The sequence below is a fragment of the Plodia interpunctella genome, chromosome 2, assembly GCF_027563975.2.
Source record: "Plodia interpunctella isolate USDA-ARS_2022_Savannah chromosome 2, ilPloInte3.2, whole genome shotgun sequence".
Classification (NCBI taxonomy): domain Eukaryota; kingdom Metazoa; phylum Arthropoda; class Insecta; order Lepidoptera; family Pyralidae; genus Plodia; species Plodia interpunctella.
This window is the reverse complement of record NC_071295.1, coordinates 6,532,551-6,556,462: the sequence shown is the minus strand read 5'-3', so window position 1 is coordinate 6,556,462 and position 23,912 is coordinate 6,532,551. Positions and strand designations below refer to the sequence as shown.

Genomic DNA, 23,912 nt, shown 5'->3' with positions numbered 1-23,912 from the left:
AATTGTCTCTTCATCTGTGTGTGTAGCTCATACACGCACTGTAGAGGTAGTCTTAACTTGTCATTTATTTGTGTGTAAACATGTGATTTAAGATTATTATCAAATTGGCCTTAATTTACACTTTTTTTAGTATGGACTTATAGTAAAGTGCCTTAGATAGACAAATAATTCGTATGTTTAAAAAGGTTCTTTACCGCTGATAAACTTGGCTGGTCAACCAACACAAGCATGAGGCACTCACACTATCATGGTTTTGAAATATTAAAACAACACGCACACACGCTTCTGATTTGTGTACTATATGGAATTTTGTTGTGTGAATAAATCGAAGCGCCACTTGCGCATTTTAGAGAACTTGCGCTTGCGACCCTCGTCGAAGCAGAGATGAGATCAGACTACCCATTGACTTCAGTGACAATTTGTGAAAAAGCGTGTTGTCATGAGTCCAATCATAAACAACATTTCTATTTTTTTTATTTTATCATACCATTGTGAAAATCTAAAATTTCTACAAATATGTAAATTTTACAAGTTATTAATAATGTACGTTTATTATATTATTTATAGTAATCATTTATTACTGCTTGAGTTCTATCAGAGGATACTGAACAAACCTATATGACAATTTTGAAAAGGAAATTGGACACATGCGCATTTGTACCAATCACTTAAACAGATCTATCAATCGGGACTAGTGCGCTTTCCGCATTTCAAATCAACGAATATTTCAGAAACTCCCGTTGCAAATAGTTAGCATATATGTATATAGCAATAGAAAGATTTCATAAATAACTAGTCTGAATGCCTGAAGGTTTCGTATATACTGTGCAAAATTTCATCAAAATCCCACTGAGTAGATTTTGAATTTATTCATTACAAACAAAAAAAAAGTACAAATCTTTTCTCTTTATAATATTAGTATGAATATGGATAGTATGGATTGTAGTACATATAGATAACTAACAAAAATAAGTAAAGGTCTAAAATCTGGTAATAAAATAAATTATACTCTTTTATCCTATCTAAATAAAAGAGATGAGCAAAACTGATTACATTTCGTAATCATCAGATTGTCAAAAATCATCTTGATAATTTCAGTGAATCCATAATCGGTTTAGTTGTGTGGTTGGGTGCTATCACGTCTTTTTCACTTACGGGATAGACAGAACATAGTTGATAGAACGTGAAATTGATTACGCCCAACTCTGAGGGCAACATTACACGTGAAGTCCTCATAAATAATATACAAATTTGCACTAGTGCACAAACACTTCCTACAATACAAATTTGCAAATATGGCATCATCATTGTTAACAAGCACTCTGTTCAATATTATGTGCAAATTAAACTCGTTTATCGTGAAATTCAATTACCATATACCAAAAACATGTACCTACTTTAGTCATCTCAAACAAGTGATACCAAGAATGATCAATTTATAACAACGCGCGTGCCCAACAAGGCACTTTTTTTATGATACCTATTATGTATCTGTAAAACCCAGTTAGTGCATAACTAAAAGCAAAATGTATTCCAAGTAAAATCATTTATTTTCTATTGGTTATCTTTTAGGATTATTATTTTATGCACTTAACAGCCTTCGTCTTCTATTAAATCTATTGTCAAATTGGAACTTTCAATTCTAGAATAAGCGGCCCCTGCTATAAATTAATTTAACTTTTGGGCTCCGTAATATTTTTAGTTGTTGTAAAAATCTGTTTAAATAGCAAATGATTACTCTCGCCGCGCTCGTCTGTTGACTCACCTGTTGCTGGTAGTGGAAATGGAAATTCGGGCAACACTTAACAGCTTTACATTAAATTTACGTCCATATAATAAGAAAATATTTTTAGCCGAAAGTTCAGCATTTGTATTCATATACCTATTCGACATTATTTTCCATTACGCAAACCAAAGCGAATATTCACTTATTGGGTTTTTTGTTTTATTTGTTTTACATAAAATACGACGTTTACATATTTACCATTCGGAGTACTACATAATTTAACTAAATACTACATTTAAATCATTAGAATTAAAATACATTAAAATCTTAATCTAGTAAGCATGCTAGAATTAGTAGTAAAAGTTAGTAGTAAAAAAAATATTCCATCGAACATAACGTGAAAAAATGCCATAGCGTCCGATTTACTTATTTATTTTTAAGTGAAATATCGCAATATTTTATTTACAAAATTTACTTTCAGAGAATTCAATAGGCTTGTTGCCACTTTAAATTTTGTTATACTTTACTTTGTGGTCTACTAGACTCGAGATTTTAATGATTTGAGCAAAAATGAAATAAAAATTACAAGTTACTCCTTTCATTCAAAATCAATTTAAAAGTTTTAGCCCACTACAAAATATATACGAATAACGAGTTTATTCAACATCCTCGATCGCTGGTACTCATCGCCGACACTAGGACATGACACGTCCGGCACATTAATTTATTCTAAAAGATTGGCAATAAGTGAGAGTACTTAGTTGACACTTAGAAAGCGTTGTTTTTGAAGTTGTTGAAAGTCAATGTTCCAAATTTGCCAACGTTGTTTGCCGAGTATCACACCCTTATTTTTTTTCCCACGACTACGTAATGTCATTAAGATTTTTGAGACTTATCGTTCAATGTTACTCAAAACTGTTATCTATCATCATTACTTATCTGTTAGCTTCGTAATGGCGGATTTGCTCTAATTCTACCAGCCGCAACTGCACTGAAATATCGAGGCTTTCACGTTCGCGGCGAATATAGAACTAGATAAGGATTGAGGGCTCTACGATATCTTGCCTCCATGAAGCAAGCTATTATTATGCATTGTGCAATTCCATTTATTATTCCTTATTCCATTTCAACCACTAGGAAACGTTACGTGATAATATATTAGACTAGATTTCCACTTTTTTGATAATATATTAGACTAGATAATATATGATCGTAGATTTTCCACTTTGTAATGAACAGAGTGTTCATCACAAAGTGGAAAATCTACGATCATACACTCTTTGTCATTCATTATTATTTTCTACGTGATTTGTTTATTTTTTATGATTGATTTCCCCTGTTTCCCAGTGGTAGTGATCAGTTACCCCATGTTGACAGAATGCAGCTATTTATATCTAAATGAAATCATAGATAAATCAAAGTGATTAACGATTTAGTAGTGACATTTATGTCTGACTACGGAGAACGTCAGTTTTTGTGGAAATCGTTTTCATCGATTATAAAATATCTATATATCAGATGTGAACAATAATACTACATATTTTATATTACAATAGGGAAAAAATCATGAACTCTATAAAGAGAGACGACAGAATAAACTAATAAATATAAATCGGAAATACCTTCTGTCATAATGATGTATCAAAAAAAATAGTCTGCGGCATTCACTTGTTTTATTACAGATTATAGGCTTATCCCCAAATTAAAAGTTTTTTTTGATAAGTGGGGGATAATGTCAGTCTGTTTGCGGCATTCAATTGTTTTATTACACCTTCTTATGATATGCGTAAAGCAATAATATGACAAAATATTACCTAAATGATTCATCTTTGTAGGAAAGATATTAATAAAAATACTTTTAAATATAAAAGATGATACGAAAGGTCAATATTAATTAAAGTAAACAGGACTTTTTAAATGGCACATGGTCAATTGAATTTTATGTTATTAATTATTAAAACAAGAAAGTTGTGCTCGGCTGCGAAGTGCTGAAGATAATTATAATAACAGTTCAACGTATTAAATTTGAAGTTTACTTGTATATGTTTTTAGCATTCGACATAAATAAAACAATCTGAGGAATTCATAACTATTTAACCTTTTTACAGATAATGGAAATGAATATTTATTCTGAAGAATTCATTTATTTTAAGTAATACTTATTTGAAATGTTTTTGTCGACAGACGCGTGCCTGCGATGCCAGGGGGAAAGTAAGAAGGACTCGTACGGCAAGCAGGACTGCGTAGTGGTGTGGGGGGAGTGCAACCACAGCTTCCACTTTTGCTGCATGTCTCTGTGGGTCAAGCAGAATAACCGGTGCCCGCTCTGCCAACAAGAGTGGTCCATACAGCGCATGGGCAAATAAACACGAAGCCATTCCAGGCGCACTCTATTGTGTTTTTTGATAAAAATGATTTTGTAAAATAATTGGCCACATTTATCACAATATCACACTATTTTATTACACATATGTTTAATTTAATTTTTACGCTTTACAGAATATGCAATTTAAGTAATCAGTCATAACCGCTTACTTAAGAGAAAGCATTTTCTCCCTCAAGACGCTTTTTGCTAGGTTCTATGAACTAAGAATCATAATAATAATTATTAACTCACGATTATATATGTAATTAGAAACGAGATATGAACAAAATTATCTCATCTATATTTTTATTGCCTCATAAATAATATTGAACATCTAGACAATTCACTCGCACTCTTTACGATAAATAAGGCCAAATTATCTTATAAAGCGGTATAACACCTGTAAGTTTATTAATTTGACTTATAAATTGCACTTTCTCTGACTGTTCATTATGTGTAACGAGAAAACACGAGATAAGTCCGAAGATGGTGTTAGGATATGTAAGTTTTTATTTTGTTTAATGAATATAATTATGTACATATGAAGATACTGTCTTATTTATTTCGACAATTAAGGAAGACGAATAAATTCTTACCGCGTACCTACTAATAAAAAATGCCACAGTCAAAATGAATAAATCAACTAATGTTAGCCTATGTTTGAAAGGACCATAACTTACCGAATTTGTATATCTAACCGTTATGGACTAACCAAAATAGTTCTTGTCAGACCGCAAAGATACGAGTAGTATTCAAATGAGAATCTAAATATAAATTGATTTTATATTACCGTGAGTGGTATGATATAGACACGTGGCATATATAATAAATTTATCCCAAAATGGATTGTTATGTGATTGAGTACCTAATGATATTCAAAGAACTCATCTGATATTTTGAGACAAATGAGCGTGAAAGCTCTTTAAATAGAAGAGAAATAAGTCATCTATTTATTTCTAACATTTTGTCTTCTCATGGTTATTCATACTTTTCTGTGTCACATTTCTATAAAAAATATTTTTTTTTAATATTAAAGTTTAGCGCAATTATTCTTGTTTCGAAATAGTACCTACCTACAACTATGCGGCATGTAGTTACCGGTCTAGGATAGAACCACTCCCTATTTTTCACGCATGTCGAACATGGCGATATAGGGATATAAAGCCGAGCTAATCTAATACATATACAGATAACAACATTATTAATTCAGAAATTTAACATTCAAAGAGTGTTGATGTCAGGCGGCTTGTCTTTTAATCACAGCCGAATCTTCAAAATCCTAAGGTTTATTTTTACGAAGTGCCACAGCAGAGAAGTTTTGTTCCCATAGAATCACACCGCGATTTGTAACACTCCTTACATAGGGAGAAAAAATCAATGTGTATAGTCACAAATTACATAATACTTCCACTAGTGGTGTTACACATTGCAGTTATTTTCCTCCCAATGTAGAGTACTTAATGACACTCCGTTCAGTATCTATTAGGTACTGAACGGGTGTCTGGAACTCACGAAGTTTAAAATAAAACATTGGGAGAAATATTTTGTCTCCCGTTGTGTAGCAGTGTTCAAAATCGCGGTGTATCTCAATGGGAACAAACCGAAGAAGTTCAAGGGGAAAACAGGAACAACAATTGAACATCCGAACTAATCACTGCAACAAACAAATCACAAAAGTCAACAACATTTTTCACGGTCATATATACTTAGTTCAAATAAGTGCGATGCGAATGTTATCACATGATCGCGTGCGTCAGAACCAGAAAACTTGTAGTTGTTAACAAGTCGACACTACAAAATCTTCACTAATGTTCTTTTAATGTCACCTAGTACAGAGGAAGCTAAAGAAGATAAATAGTCGTTGAAAATTGTCTAAGCCTTAAAGAAACCTCTTTAAAGGTTATTGACCAAATCGTTTATAACTTCTTCCTAAAATTTCTTCGACCAGATTAAATAACAAGCATGGTGGTACGAAGTTGGATTTAGAATAATCTAATTGTTTCAGTTTCATTATTCTGAGTTTCAGACTATCTCAAACCCCATATTTATTTCTTAAATCGTATATTGAGTCGCTCTTACACTTACTATCATAATCGTATAGAAACTAATGAAGGCAAGGCCTTCATCGTCACCGAACATTTTGTCAAACTGTATCGTAAGCTACATTCAACAAAAACAGCCACAGTATTTTCGTAGCTCGCTACCTATATGGGTAGTAAGTACTCGTAATAGCACCTGGTCCGCGCTGTTTCGACCGCTTCTTAAACCGGCCGAAATATTTTATCACAAATGTAGAAGTTTTTAACGTTTTTTAGGAATAATCGACACGTTAAAATATTATAAAATATTCAACAATATTCGTATTTTTTAAATTATCATAAAGGTGTCTTATTCTGTCTCAATCTGGATATTCTAACGTTGTACCAAGCATCATTTGTTAGTAGTGTTTGTAATGTACATAGACGTTTCATTTATATTAGCTGGTATTGTTTTGTACTCTATTGATATATTTTGCAGATGTGTGTAACAACTGCGCATCAATCATCATGATCGACAGGACCAATGTCAAATCAATGGAAACAGTTGAAACATTGAATTATATTGAACGAAGCACAAGCGACGCCACAACAACCCCTGACCTGAGGTGAACAAGCCTCCTCGAAAATCAAGGTACAGTTTGCAACGACAGCTTAAGTTGATATCCTGAAATCAGATGTGAATGGATTCTAACAGTACGATGGGGATTGTAACGCTAGTATACTTAAGGATAAGCAAGCAGGTCTCGGTGACAACTTAGATCATCTTTCATGACATGTTTTCAGTGTATCGAAAGGTAAAACAAAATTTGTGTTCTAGTCCCCTTTATGTGCTTACTTCTCGAAGTCTTCTCTGCGGGTCGTGGATTTCTCTTTATCTAAACGATTTGCCGGTACTATACCTCTCGCCAGATCTCCAGAACCCAGGGTCCGCTTTCTTACCTTTTCTCCTCCACTTCGGAAAATCTACTGAAACATGTGACGTCTTGAAAACTTGTTAGGTACTTTTTTATTTTGCAGGATATGATTATTAAATAAAGTTAGGTCATTGAAAACTCTAGCATACTGTGTTAGTAAAAAAGAATTTCGATAATTCATCTTAAGCGCATATTATTTGATGCATCTTTATCCTTAGATACTTAATTAAATAGACCAATAATGGAAAGGCACAAAGTGATAAGCTTGTTCGATGGATACAAAGATTTAATTATATCCCAATGGGAAATAAAAGCAATACAATGGATATGCGGTAGGTATGTGGAATCAGAGAATTAAATAAATGGACAAAGTCAACCAACCAGACTCTATGCATGCATTAAGTTTGTATCGCGGTACAGATGGACACAAACACAAAAACGGGCACATTATATGCTTTACCGCAAACAAATATATGTGATATTGTGATCACAGGTACGAATATTTTCCTTTTCCCGCACTGGGGATCGATTCCACAACATTTAATTTATACATGAAAAAAGGCCCATCTTTGATACACATAATATATGTTCATTTAAGTAAACAGTTATAGTATTATAGCATTATCTAAAAATAACACATAGATTTTCGAATTGTTGTAGGTATTTTATCTGAAAACCTTTTTTATATTTATTAAGTTACTTAGTATTTAAAGTATATGAAAGTAAATGATCTTTACTCGTATTGATCTTATCATTCCGGCTAATCTAAAATCTGCTAAATATATTCTTGAAGTGGAGTCGAGGTTTTATAATATTTACGATACAATTCACACGTTTTTATGTTACTGCGCTAAAATACATCATACATACATTGTACACAAGAGTTTGTGTAGATAACCCAAATTCAGTATTCGTGTAGTGACTAAAGTTATCAGTCTCTTGTACCTATTGCATGTTGTGCACATTTTTTTCGTAAATTGCCATTCGATAAGCGAAGTTGATATATATATGCTATATTTGATAAGCATTGAGGAAAAGTCGTATTGCGTTCAGCAATTGAACAATTTGAGTTACTTTTTGCAACAATCCCACTATAGTACTCTTTTAGTCTATCAAATTGTTATTACATAAATGAGATACAGGATACAGAACGTGCGAATAAAATAATTTAATGCTTAATTTTGTACACGTACCACGTGACATTATAACATCTATATATCAAATCGATTTATTTGAATGAGTAATACTTAATTGTCTTAAGGAGCATTTTTGTTAAGAATGAAATAACATAATTATATTATGCCCATTTTAATATTTTACAAATTTAGACGTGGCCATGGCCAGCCAGAAAAATATAGCAATATTAACTTTAAAGAATGATAAAATAATGAACATAGGTACATAAAAAAATATATTATTGTACCTATATATTTTTTCACTCGAATATAGAATAGAACTTCCTCCATTTTTGGAAGTCGTTTGAAAATTTCACTCTGGTTTTATTATAAGTTGATGGTCGATGTAGTTACGGTTGCAGGAAAAAAATGTTTGTTAGAAAAAACTTGTATCAGTTTCAGCCTCAGGTTCTAGCAAGGGCGTCGCTACTGTAATAGGGACAAATCACACAGATTGAGTTGGTTATGTAGATATAAACATGCGGAAATCGAATCCGGGACCTCTATTGACTCCATTAGGCCACAAATGGTCATCAAATAGATAGTTCGGTAACTATGTAAATAACGACAGAAAAGTAATGAGTGAATGAATCAGTTTGCAAAACCATATTCGATAATAAATTTATCTGTTATATTGGAAAGTAAAAAAGTGGAAAGTATTATTTTTAAAGTTCATAGGTATTTAAGTTCTGAAATCCTCAGGGATGCTTAGACTAACAATGGAATTCCTGCGGCTGAAATAATGTCTAATCGTAAACAATAATTATATATAGGTAAATAATGTACTGTATCTATAAGGAGTAAGTAGGAATAGTTAGTACGGTATCTAAGAATAACTCTTGCCTGGAATGCAAAAATACTGGTCACTGATAGATAGGTCTGGAATCAAGATAATTACAGTTTATTTTTATCTCAGCCTAGCCTGCGTAGCATGGGATAAGAAGTTGCGGGTAACATTTTTGTATAATTTGTGCTAAGTACTTGTATTATAACGTACTCGCACGTTTTTTCCTTATAAAAAGCCCGCATTCGTAATTAACATACTTCCTTGTATACTTGCACTTGAACATTGAAGTGACCTCGATAATAATAAATCAAAAATACAATTTTATGTCTGCGTATTTAGCATCTATTCAGCTTACTTTCAAAGCAGGACGTAGGCGAAAAAAATGATTGAAATCAATAAGGCTCGAGGAAGGTGTTTTACATTTGGCTGGAAACACGGTTTAGTACGTTCCTGGTAGCCTATTTTTTGCTTAAATAAACACCTTGGAAAACCGGTAGGTACATGGCATTTCCAACAGTACAACAAGAACACGTTTCGTTTCACCACACCCGGCCAGGCCTCCGCCGTCGACCAATCACAGGCCTCCAACGCAAACAGCAATAAGTACTTTCGATGCATCGGCAGCCTTGCCTTGAGTGGAAACAAACATTGCGTCAGCATGATATTGGGCATATCTAACTGTGATATAATCGTATTGCTGGACGTGTACAAAACAAAAATTGATTAAACATGGGTGGGTGGGTATTTAAAGGTTAATGCTGTTTTTATTATTTTTAGACTTTGATAGATAAGTGGACAAAACATTGCCCTTAGATCGCTTAGAATGTATATGCGTAGTTAGATTTCTTTTAGAATAATAAATATTTGGACATTACAAAGATTACAAAAGCGAGTGAATCACTTTTCATGTGTGTAACTTGGTGGCCTAATATAGTAAATCTTAGCCGTTACGATGTGGGTAACTAACTACTTACCCACATCGTAACGTAACATATATAATTATTGTTAATTATGGCAGAAGTGAAATAGTAGATGCACTGGAATTATAGCTTTTCAAAGATGGTAGAATCTTGTTTCTAGAGTATTCCCATATATTCTCATTCAAGTATTCCATACATTAGGGTTACCAACTTTATGTTGTAAAATTCGCGGTTTGTTCGAAATCGAAGTCTTTCCCATTTCATTATTCTTCAGAAAACATACGTAGGTACTCATTACCTGCTGCTGCCATGTTACCATAGTTTTACTTGGTCTATTAATATTATATAGACAGATAATATATTGTGATAGAAATAAAACATAATTAGTGAATATTTCTTTCCTATGAAAAGATAAATTTAGAATGAGACCATTGTATATGAATGGCACGTTTCATCAGTAAAATAGCTGACAGACAGAATGCGAAAAAATGCATAATCCAGACGGATCATACCATAGATCATACGATACTGTGGACGATTACGTCATACGTTTGCTCTGCTAACGTGCATCTAACTCAATTTTGTATTTTCAGTATACATAGGTAATAATTTAGATCATTTATTTATTTATTAACTTTCATTAGTAATAACATCACGTCTAAAAACAAAAATATTAAACAAACAAAACAAACTGTACCCTGGGATCACGATTTTACACCTTGTAAATATATTCTCATCACGCGATAGAATTCTCATGTGAATCAATTTTAATTGGACCGATTTTGATTTCGTTGACTTATCTGTCGGTATACCTACTTTCAATAAGTTTTTCAACCTGATTCAGGAATAGAGACCCTCCTCGATATAAAATGTAACTGTTATCATCATTTATCTAAGCCTATTTTGTTGGTAGAACGTGCGACATAATCCATTTTATCTATTAATAGCTCTGCTAACAATGGTCACATGCATGAACTTCCTCCAAATTGCCATGACTTCATAACGACGTCATGAAGTATTTGGCTTCTGTTAAGTGCTATACCTAACTAGGTTATTTTCCGTCTAATTACAAAAACAAAGATTCTAAATATACTGTTACCAAAAATTCATCGGTATTCTGGTTCAAACTGTTTGGTTTTTATTTACTTATATTTTTCGGATCATGCTGGACTTCCATAAGTTTAGTTCTCTTATTCGAAATTATTTTCATATTTTTCAGTGATATATAGTGATAGTGATAAAGTTTATTCCCAACTGGCTCATAATAATGCACCATGCAATGTTCTTATTACTTAGTACTTAGTAGTTAAATAAAACAAATTTTGCTAATTATTCTTTATATTTCCTCGTTGAAACTTGTAATGTCCTAATAAATATTAAAACAACGCAGTCGAAAGTTGGTTATTTCTTTTGTTCAAATATTTCTGAATGTCTCGCGCTACTTTTGGACACACTAGTTGCTGTATGCAGTACTTTTCCACTCCCCGCTGAATAATGAAGCTATGTTTATGAAACAAAACGCCTCAGAGATGCCAATATGATACACTGTTTGTGTTCTGTACACACCTTGGAATACTGCAACACGAGACAGCCACCAGAAATTTCGACTGGCCACTGGGGAAAGTACCTACCACATATTTGTATCAAGTTTATGTACACTTACTAGAACGCAGGATGCGATTTGCAAATTACACCTTAAGGTAATCGTGTACATAACGTAAAGTGCGTCGTGACTTCTTGTTTATTACCATAGAAGCAATTTATTTACTATGGTATTGGTGATAAAGTAGATAACGGTTGTTTCAAAAATTAATTAAGTTCAGACGGTGCCTGTCAAACTATTTTTTTTTTAATTTTAAATGTTAAAAGAAGTATTTTTGTTATAACTAAGTAATATTAAATAAATTAGCTTATTTTTGTAACATGTACATCATATTTTATCTCATGTAATTTATTAGGTCGTATTATGAAGTAGGTACTACTAGTATCAGATACTAGTAGATGGGGATGACATAAAATGGCGATATTTATAAAGTCATAGTCTAAGTAAATGGCGCTCTAACACTTCACAAATTAAATCGATATATTTTTCTATTTAAAGCATTATATTTTTCTAATGACAAATATACAATTTATTTTTTAACTTCACACAATATTCTCATTTAGTATACAGTAACGAAATTTTTGAACCAATCTGTTAGCTAACGAATCCAATCGTCCCGATGACACGACTCCAGATTAATCTAAATGTTTAATTGTTCCTTGAAAGCACTGGACTGGACTTGTGAACTGGCTACGTTTGGTTACTTGGTATGTAAGAAGGTACCTACTCATAATTGTTTAGTCAAATTAAGATTTTGTTATACGTTCTAGCTTGCTAGGTTCGATTCTAGGTAGAATGTTACCTAATCGATTGGTTTAGTGAAGATTCTGTTGTTCGTTTTATAAATATTTTTTATTATTTTTCATCTATCTAGTATATAAATTACTTACGTATAACAAGTATTTAAGAAACGGCACAAGCTATCAATGACTGAAAATGTTTATCTAGAAGCAAAGTCCAAAATCATTCAATTGCACGTACAACCTGGGAAAAATAATTTAACATAATTATTGGCAAGGTAATATTGACTTACACTTGACAATAATTATGAACTATGACTGACTTTTTGTGTATGAATAAGTAGTACAGACTGAACCAATTACTTGATTTCCGAAGCTCTTTGAGAATGATCCCATAAATTTATGTATCAAATACTCTAGACTACTACTCTACACTCTAGACATACAGTTTTACGCAAGGAAAATTCTTATATTAATTTATACCCTATTAATGATTCCTATGTTAATTTGCAGGAATAAGATGAAATGATTGAAAGCTAATAAAAATCCTCAAAAGGCCACAAGTGCTGAAGTGTGTTCCACTTTAGGCAGTCGGAAAATTCCGTTCTTGATCGCCAGCAATTACTCCAATCTAGCTAGCCAATCTAACGGCAACGTGGCGCCTGCGCCGGTCCAGGGTGCCGATTCTGCAAATGTTAAGTCAATATTGTAACTCAATAGAAGTTCTGCTTTACACGCAGTAAACATTACTGCTGTGACACTATATTATTTACCGTTAGTAGAATTGACACCCAGCTCTACGAAGGAACCGATAGAATCACCTATATAATGAAAGTGTACAGCCAACAACATTTTACCCAAGCATAAACATGAGTAATAAGAGTGAAATTTACTTTATTATGGTGTACATGGAATGTAATAAATACTAAATAAAGAATATTTCTATATTTATACATTTCGTTTCACCACCATTTCCCCAATGAGGTACCTAGTCTACAAAATTACTGGAAGTACTTAGCAGAGCTGTCGGCAAATCAAACTTGATCTTATGACAAAATTTTTCAACAAAATGTAGATTACAAAGTTATCAATCGACACATTGAGTTGGATAGATTTCTCATTAAGATTACTTAGTGATTTATATATTATAGCCAGGCATTGCCAATTTGGAAAATATCTATAGAATAAAAACCAGCTATCTGTTTATAGCTCTACCACTCCTACTTCTTACAGAAATAGCAGCTTTATTTACTTTTTTACGATCGCTTATTAATGTCGTACATCGTTAATAGGATTGACTGGTTTCCGTCGTGACTGAATAGATTATGGAACCTAGCAAAAACTCCCATACCTATAGAGAAGCTGAAGAAATATTTATTTTTCTTTATTAAGATCGTTTCGACAACTTTTTAAAGATCTATATTTATGGACAACTATAAATAGACCAATAGAATTATTATAATAGTTGTTAAATACGACGAAACTTCGAAAGATAGGTATAAAGACAATTGGTAAAATCCCTTCCACACGACCCAATTTTACGCCCAATTTGATTAGATTGACAATCAAATTGGGCCGTGTGGACGGAATATGAAATTCAAGGTCATTGGGTGGTCGGTATCGCCCGATTTGGGATTGCTCAGTCAAATACTGAAATTGGCGATATAGTTGTGTACGTGTGGACGGACGATCAGATTGTACCCAATTCAATCGGAAATCAGATTGTGTCGTGTGGAAGGGGTTTGAATTGCAACAAAATAGGTACCTATTGAAACTCTGGGTCTTTAGTCGTTTCGCACCACAAGCGATTCGAACCGCGGTGCGAATTGCCCCAAAGCCCTTTTTGAATAGGATCTTTCGCACCGCGGTGCGAATCGCCCAAATATTTATTTGAATGAGTCAATTCGGACCGTAGTGAAACAAAACAGTTTTCTTGTTGGATTGGTGAATTCGGAGAAAAATAATGTAGTTTCATTAAACATCTTACGTAGGCTGTACAGCCAGTCACAAAATAACAGGACAACCAAAATAATTCTTCAGATACAAATTAATATCACAAGCCCACCAAGTATTTTTTTTTCTATTAGAACAACGCCGCCGCCTCAAATAGACGCAAAAAGGTACACGCCTATAAACACACATACATTCCAAGAATTTAAGGTAAATTTAACCCTTTGTTTGAAAGAACAATAGATTAACCTGGGAGCAAAATCATCTACCAATCAGAAGTAAGTGCAACGGGCATGTACTTCTAGTTGGTAGATGATTTTTCTTGCATTGGGGATAGATAAGGTCAGTTTCTTATCTACTTTGAAAGTGGTGACATGATTGTTATTCAAATGTGTGATGTGTTGTGAAATTTATATGGTAAGTACAACTTATATTTATTGCTAATACATTTTTAGGTCCTAGACATAGAATGTTTTAAATAGAAGATAAGCTTTGTATTAAAAATATTATTTGAGATTCTTTGTTGGTGTTTATGTTTTTAATAAGTCCTTCTGATACTTACAGTTGAAAATATTTCATTAAGAAGATGTGATTTTAAAACATGAAAATGCGTTAATATGGTTAGATTTTATTTAGAAAATATAAAACAAAGTTATTTTGGCGTGCATCGTCTTAAATATATTATTATATTTTTTTAAGTAATGTATTTTTTCTTTAGGTCGCTGATATTGTATCGAGTGAAAATGTATGGCAATTCATCAAATTCACATGGCTCAAGTCAACCAAGCACTGTCGACTTTCGAAAAACTAAGAGAGGGGGCCAAATGCTATGCCGTGCTGGTTATAACTATGTGTTGAAAAGGACGAACAAAGACGCCTCTGATTTATGGAGGTGTACAAACAGAGACTAATAAGTGTAATGCAACACTCAAAGTGAAACAAAATCCATTTATAATACTGCACGAGACTGCCCATAACCATCCACCTAGAGGAGATGCAGAGATAGAAATAGACCAACATCTGCATTTATGTACTGAAGCACTGCAAAAAGACTTAAAGAAGCCAGTTACGCAAATTTTCCGGGATGCAGAAGAAAATCTTGTCAATAAGGGAATAGATTTATTGACTCCATTACCTAAATTTGACAATATCAAGAAAAATCTTTACAAAATCAGAAACAATTCGCAAGGTGCTAAAAAACTTAACTTTCATGAAGACTGTGATCTTAAAGTACCAAAAAAGTATGATAAATTATTGTTTGCAGAATATAACGACAAAAAGAAGCGAATCCTTGTTTTTGCAAAAAAAGAAATGATTAAGTATTTGAAAGAATCGACAAGATTTCTTGTCGATGGTACATTCAAAATTTGCCCGAAGTGTTTCTGTCAAGTGTACACAATCCATGCAGATATTGGCAGTAATAAAGAATATGTAAATGTGGTTCCTGTGCTTTATGCTTTGCTCCCTGACAAAACAAGGGCAACATATGAAATTTTATTTGAAATGATTAAAAGTCAAGTCAAAGACTGGCAGCCTACGCAAATTTCAATGGACTTTGAAGTGACTGCGATTTCGGCCATAAAAGATTTCTTTCCAGAAGTGAAAATAGTTGGGTGTTATTTTCACTACAGTCGTAGTTTATGGCGAAAAGCTAAGCAAATAGGAGTAGTAAAATCAAAATTGGGTAAAATCCATGTCAAATTATGTACAGTATTGTCGCATCTACCTCCAGACTTGTTGGATGAAGGGTGGCTGTACGTGATGGGAGAAAGTCCCAACAGTACCCAAGTCACTAAGTTCAACGATTATTTTGTTAAAACATGGCTAGAACATGATATACTCTCGAAGTCCTGGAATACCTTTAATCAAAGTGACAGAACCAATAATATGGTGGAGTCATGGAATGCAAGAATAAAAAAGATCATTCCAGAAAAACCCAATATTGCACAATTTCTAGATGGAATACAAAAGGATGCCAACTTTTATTCTGGAATACTAAACAGACCAGGTGACATACAAATTTCGAGAAGAAAATCAGAAACCATTGAAATGAACCGAAGAATTCATAACATTGTACAAGAATTGTTGATTGGTGATATTACTGTCGGTCATTGTTTAGAAAAATTAAGAAATTAGTTTAACTTTTATATCCCTGTTGATTTTTTAAATTATACGGCTGTGATTTTTCATGATTACCTAGTTATAAGTAAAGAACAATTTACGTCATAATCTGTGATTAGCAAGAGTTAGGTACTTTTAAGTAATAGTTATAATGTAGATCCAACTGTGATTCAAAACCTACCTTTAAAGAGTTGATCTGTTGAGAAAAAAATAATTAATTATAATAATACACCCTTGTTTCTGAATATTTATGTTTAACAATGTTCAACTTCTTTTTGTGGTAGTGGGCGACTAAAGCTTTAATCTGTGATTTACCATGTTTAAATTTTATCATCACCATATCATTAGCCATTTTAACGTCCCCACTGCTGGGCCACTGCCCTTCCTTATGGATGGATAATGAGCATTAAATTTTATACTTTTTTAAATTTGTTGATTTTTTAAATTATACATGATTATTCATGATTATCTAGTTATAAGAAACTATATAATAATTACCTGTCAATAGCAAAAGTTACTTTTAAGTATCAAGTCTAATGTTGATCAAGCTGAGATTTTAAACCATGACCTTAGTACTTTAAAATAAATCTGTCATATAAACATTAAACCAATAATAATACATGCTTGTTTTAGAATATTTTTGCTAAACAATGTTCATCTGTTTTTGTTTTATTTTTAGACTGTTATTATTACTGTTAGTGATTCAATCTGTGATTATGACATAGTTAAATTTCATACTTTTTTTATACTTTTTTGAAATATAATCATAACATAATATATCGCAAGTTTTTTTTTCGTTACCTATCCATTTTTCTTCTTATCTGTACAAATAAATAATTCGAATACTTTAATCTTTAATATGAGTTTAAATCGGACCCATGGAGTATTGAATCGATTCGTCCCACGGTCTGAATCGACCCATTCCAATATATACCTTGGGCCATTCGCACCGCTCCAACGACTGCGGTGCGGAAGAACCCATTCAAAAACGGCTCTTGGTCGATTCGCACCACGGTGCGAATCGCTTGTGGTGCGAAACGACTAAAGACCCGAAACTCACTCTCTTGCTTTATGTAAGCCTCACTGAAAAAGACGTTAACCTGAATGACGAGTCTCCAATTACGTCAGTCAATGTTCAACTGGGGTCTAAATTCCAAGTTTTTATGGTTTTAATTATTCCTAGAGGTTGTTCATCTTTCCGTAGGTAAAAGCAATCACAGTATGAAAGGTATCAGTGCATTTAATTCATTGTGTAGAATTAATAAAACATTTGACACTTGAGGTCATTAACGTCAAGGAAATATGTATAGAAAGTTAGTAGGTAGCTCTGAGGTGTGGCACTGTATATGAGTTAGGTACCTATAAGGCTATATATTTGCTGTGGGCAGACGCTGAGACCTTCACCGACGCACGCGCATCGAAACATGCGCGAGATGCGTAGCAGACTGCAGCCTCTGCTGTAGTGTGCGTCCCGAGATCGGTAGATACTTGGCGCCGAAGGTATCTAGGCATTCATCAACCGTCGTCTTGTAGACGAGACGACCAACCCATTTATTTCTTAAAACGATTAAAGTCTGTGAGCTGATTGATGCAATGTTGGATAGACAATTCTATGATGAAGAGTATCATGATTTTAGTATATTTTACCGAAATATATGTTCTTAGGCATGAAAATATGGATTGCGGCTGTTTTTCAACAGCATGAAGAAAATATTTCATTTTACATAAATAGCTGATTATAATGGGTTAGGCAGAGATCGTGTCGTATAGGGAGGTAAAATCGATGGCTGAGGACAGAATAAGATGGAAAATGCTCCACCGACAAGAACAAAGTTCTTAAATTAATTGATGATGATAATGGGTAAGGTTATACACATGAACTAAAAAGGTACGTAGTATGTGAGTCTAAGGTGTTTAGAATATTATAATATGATTTTTATAACACACCTACATCATTGATGAGGTTGGCGCCAGATATGCGTCACGCACCTAACCCAGATGCCAAATTTGCAAAACTCTGACACGATTTCATCAGACGTAGTAGGTATTAACAAACAGCACAGATTCATAAGATACCCAAAAGAACTGCTTTATATCATTTCAATGAACTATTTATTCACAAAAATGATATAGTTTTCGCATAGTTTAGGTACCTACCTAACTCATTCACTCAAAATTTCAAAGAATGGTCGACTAATATTATAAATAATTAATACTAATAATATAAATTTTTACTAATAATATAATTTATAGTTTTGTTTGTAATGAAAAAACACTACTAGGCCTATTTTAATGAAAGTTGGCACAAAGATAGACGATATCTTCAGGAGTAACATAGACTACACTTACTTCTTATTATGGTTTCAACCCGAGCACAGATTAAATAATACCCCAGTAACCCGAGCAAAGCCGGGCAGGCTGCTTGTAATTCCTAAAATCTTAGACAGTAGGTATATGCAATATCTTATAATTTTACCTTTATTTCTGATCTAAGTACTAAGTACGTACCTATGTTTGCATATAATTTTTCTTCCTAACCCCCAAGCCAAGGAAAATCGACTTTAACGTATTGTTAACAAAGATGATGAAACACCTGCAATCGTTGATGAATTTCGATTGTTACGAATACTTATTAGTTATTATATACTTATTAGTCCTGCCAGTGTGTTATTGACCAGGAAAACAGTCTTGTAAATACTGTCAATTCATTTATTTTTCGCAATAATTTCTAATTTGTGACGTAGAAGGCAGCTCCTGATTGGACGCTCCAAGCAAGCCCCCGCGCGTCACTCGAGCCCAAGACATGTGTGACTGAAGCCACGAGTCATTGCTACACTTTTGCTCAGATAACTAAAACACACCCATTCACAAAGTCCAAAGTCTATAAATAAATGAGTTGTTGCATTCAAAGAAAATGTCATTATTTATTAACTATTATTTCACATTAATATGCTAGTAGTTCGATACTGTTTTCGCCTCTTTTAATTAGTGGTAGGTACTTCAAAGCAATTAGAATTCGGTAGGATGATATAACAAAAATCTTACTCTAATCATAATGATCATTAAATAAATTTGCTGACAAATCATGGTCTGTTTTTCATTCCCATCACTTTCCAAGCTTCTTTTTATAAAAAAAATAACTATTTTCTTTCAAATGTTCTTTTAGGTCATTACTTCAACTTCCTGCAGTATGTGTTCATTGTTGTTAAGATCATAATCTTAACACGTAGAAAGAGAAGCTAGCCAATTCGTAAAACTAAATCACGTGTTTTTACTCAATGTTCCAGTCACGGACATAATGAGAAACTCGTGTGACTAGACGTGTGGCCAGCGACCGAGGTGGGTGTGTCATATAATTGTATAGGTATATTGAAATCACTAATTGAAAACCGCCTGAAACTAATCATACTGTTTCGTCATCTAATAGGAATTGAGTAAACAATAATTTTCCTGAAACAGATGTTTTAATTAACGGAAAATTACTTTCAAATGTTTCGAAATAACATATACCTACCTATTACCGGTGGTATTTAGCTAGCACTGTCGAACTCATACTGGTAAATGCCAAATTCTTATTCATAGAATTAATTGACTTATTAATATTTTAGCATTTCTAAATATTGACCTATTTAAATATTGATAATTACCGCCGCCGCCGCCCAAGTCAATTTTACGAATTTTGCCTGGCCTAATACTCGTCTAGTTTGTTGACATAGGTAGGCTCATTTTCTGAAAATAGGTTAAGTCAGTCTTTATCTTCCTTGTCGGTTTACTTGAAATTGTAGATTTAACAATGTACTTAGTTAGAAATGTTAAAAATTTTGTAAAAAAATCCTTTCCTGGATTGGTTTTACGACCGACCGAGAAATCGTAACAACAGCATCCCCTCTTTGCCTGTCAAGGCTTTTTCTCTCTTTCTTCAGTCTATTCGTAGTACATCAATAGAAGATGAGATGTAGACATCCCATTGTAGGATAGGAACCACTCCTAAAACCGTCCTGGTACAAAATACCATAATACAATCTTCAGCCACAACTATGACTAGCAATTAAATTTACCGCATCATCCATCACATTACCATCGAAATAAAGCTAAAACGTAGTAACGTTTTTATTAGTAGGTAGCTATGCGAATTCTAAACGATTTGTGAGAGATGTGACATCGCTCACGCGCGCATTGAACGAGGGTCAATTGGTCTGTACAGTTCACAAAAAACTTAACAGACCATAATGAAGATTCATTACGAGAGTAGAGGCGGTGTGCGTCAAAACCAAATAGGTATATAAAACATAACACGTCACCACTTTTTGTTTCCTGCACCCAGGCCGAAATAAATTATAATGTTGTCATGTTACGGCTGTAAAAAAATAGTGTCTTATTTAGACACTATTTTTTGACACTACTTATCTGAAATGTGTAAAATGAGAAAACTATTATAGTTTCAGCTTAGTACCATTCTATATGAGTGTGAATATGATTAAAATAAATGAGATGGACATAACTTAGATAAGGTAACATTAATTGATGCATCCTTTCATGAAAGCGTCGTTAACATTTTAAGACAAACATTAGTCATTTTTTGTCGTGTACGGCGATTAAATATTTTAGAGCAACAACTATTATTATTATATATTAAAATCCAGCTTAATTGGTATCTACATACATTGATGCACCAAAGTGACTGAAATTGCAAATCCATTGGGTAAGTTTTATGTTAGGTAGAGAGAGACGTCGCTCTACCGTACCGAAGTTGGTTAAGCAGGTTATAGACGATGAAATGAGTTCATGGCTGAAAATAAATAGTGACAGGTCTATCTGTAAGCTATCTATTTTGATGCGCAGTAACCGAAACTAGACCTGTTAATAAATGTTAACTAAACGTACATTGGATTGATAAAAACACGTTCTCCAATCACTTCATGACCTCCAAGTGAATACAAATAAACCTCCGAACACACACCAGTGCAACCAGTACTTTAGTAGGTGTGTCGTGTTCGTGTACATGCATATGACTGTAAAATTTATGCAGTAGAATACGACGCAATGTATGTATGTGTTTACAGACTAGGCTAATCACCGGATCGGTGGTGGTGGGTTGGGTAGTGAAGTTGGCAGAACTCACTGGTAAAATCTAAATATTTGATTGTCTTCATAAAGATCTGCTTGTGTCGTTTCTATAATGACTAAAATTGCAACTTTTGAAAGAAAACGAGTCAAGTGAAAAGAGTAGAACATTTGGATAAGCTCACCCGTAATGCACAATAAAGGTGGCTGTCTCAACGTACCGCATAGGAAACATAAGCAAATTAGGTCTTGGTATTCTTGTGTATTTTTAGAGGATGCCTGGATTTATTTTTGTCCTTGCCGTGGTACATTTGAGACACCTGGGTGTAGGTACCGTACCACGGGTACTTTTTTCTTGTTAATAGTAGTTAGTTATCGTGTTATTGGTGTGAATCATACATAACATTGAGAACTAAAACAAATCGATGTACCTACACGAAAATAACGTGTTTTGCACTAAGTATAGATTGTCTTGTCTAAATGCCACACCCCTGAATGACGAACGATATATTTATCAAGAGATAGCAAGTGAACCTTGTATCGGATCGGGCCCATTTTCCGGAACAGCTAATTTACCTAAATCCGCATTCTTAAAACAAAATATATTTTTTTTTGTATTAAAAGCATGACGTCAATGTCTAGGGTGTAGCATTCTCATTAGATTTTATGTTTTTACGGTTTCTAATTCTAGGGGTGGGTTGCACCGTCAAATGTGACGTTTAACTTTAACTTGCGCAGAAAAACGCAAAGTATAGGTACGCCATTTTGTTAGTGCAACTCACCCTAGGTGTTTTTACATCAGTTTTAACTAATATCGTTAACGTGGTATGATTGCGATAATAATAAAAACTTTTTAACATTCATTTCTCTGTATGCTTTTTTTTCAATTTAAATTTATTGTTCGAAATCGGAAGACCCAACTTTAATTAACTGTTAGCTTGTGTGTATGCGTCCTTTGCGGGTGTATCCCATGGACAAAATAATGGACTTCAGTCGTCATCCGACCACCGTGGTGAGTAACACCTCTTGGTGTATTTCCGTTATGTACTTATTAATAAGTAAGTAATATAATTTTATAAGTCAACTCTCTTTTATTTTTGAGGACAGGAGCGGGTGCACCTGACTTGAATTGATCTTACTACGTGTACCCGTACGTAATAAGATCTTTGGAACGGTAGAAGACTTTGAATTTATTTTAAAAGCAAGTGTAACTTGCATAATAGCCATATCATATCTCCAACTGGCTTAAAGTGGCTTCAACTATTTACAATTTGGTTATCACTGCTTAAATTAGATTAACCTTTATCGATACAATCAACAATCGAACTTACCTACCTAAATTTGAAAGACTACTAGTTATTTCACTTTGTCTTTTTCACTGAAACTAAATGCATAGTTAAGGGAACTTGCAGTGACAATCAGGGGGCTGTGACAAATTCCTGACGAAGGAAAAAACTTACTATACTAGGGGTCACCATTTTGGGATACACTCTCTTCTAACTGGAGCCTTCCTCCCATCTGAGCTATATTTTATACATATAGGTGTATAAGGTACGTACTTACCTTGTATATGGCTCAGATGGCAAGGTCAAATGATTTACTCATAAATGTATATACCTAGTTTATAAAAATACATTAATAATTTACATAAAGAATATCTCAATCTCAGATGAATGCAAATCTAACAAAATTGTGATAAAAAGCTAATGTTTGACCCCGACGTGATTTGAACACGCAACCTTCTGATCTGGAGTCAGACGCGCTACCGTTGCGCCACGGAGTCATTACTGATGCTTTCGAAATATAAGTATACATTATATATAATTGTTGGTAATTATATATAATCTTTCATATGTTGCAACAAATCAAAAATCTTGATAATTTTCTATTTTACATACACATTATATAAATCTAAAAAATATGCATGACTTATTTCTATTAATTTTATTTAAAGACTGAGAACGCCATCTATTATGTTTAAAAGTAGTTATTAGTTCTTATTCACAACTAGAGAGGGTTCTACTTAGTTGAGAATTAGATAACACAAAATATACCGTAAAATAATACCTATACATAAGTATAGGCATTATTACGCTATATTTTGTGTAGAATTATTTAGATATTATCAAAAATGCAATTTATTCGTGTTCCATAACATGTTTGTTCCACTTTCACTACAACGATTTCAACAAATTACCTAATTACAAAAAAGTCTTATTTTATTGATTGGTAAACTAAGAGGTACCTATATAAACCATACAATGTAGCGAACTAGAGTTTAAAATAATGTATCGTCATATCAGTAAATTCACAACTTGATAGCAAGCCCCTGTGGCCTAATGGATAAGGCATCGGCCTCCTAAGCCGGGGATTGTGGGTTCGAGTCCCACCAGGGGTACACGTGTTATGACTATTTTGCTTCACCGAAATGCAAATATGCATTTTTGTTGTTGCAAATTAGGCACTTTTCAAGTGATTAAATTTGCATAAATTGCCTCAGATTAGACA

At 33.4% G+C, this 23,912-nt stretch overlaps 1 protein-coding gene and 2 non-coding genes across 3 annotated transcripts in view; 2 read left to right on the top strand and 1 right to left on the bottom strand.

The window, feature by feature from the left end:
• Window positions 1-4,637, top strand: part of Roc2 (Regulator of cullins 2) — a 28,098-nt gene extending 23,461 nt beyond the window's left edge. Inside the window, exon 2 of the mRNA XM_053755003.2 lies at window positions 3,911-4,637. Within this exon, the coding sequence (XP_053610978.1) occupies window positions 3,911-4,092 (182 nt within the window). The 3' untranslated portion in view covers window positions 4,093-4,637. The remainder of the gene's footprint in view (window positions 1-3,910) is intronic.
• Window positions 4,638-23,115: 18,478 nt separating this feature from the next.
• On the bottom strand, window positions 23,116-23,187 carry TRNAW-CCA (transfer RNA tryptophan (anticodon CCA)). Its single transcript has one exon. It is a non-coding gene; the product is annotated as a tRNA-Trp (tRNA).
• A 542-nt stretch (window positions 23,188-23,729) lies between these two features.
• TRNAR-CCU (transfer RNA arginine (anticodon CCU)) lies at window positions 23,730-23,802 on the top strand. Its single transcript has one exon. It is a non-coding gene; the product is annotated as a tRNA-Arg (tRNA).
• Window positions 23,803-23,912: the final 110 nt, after the last annotated feature.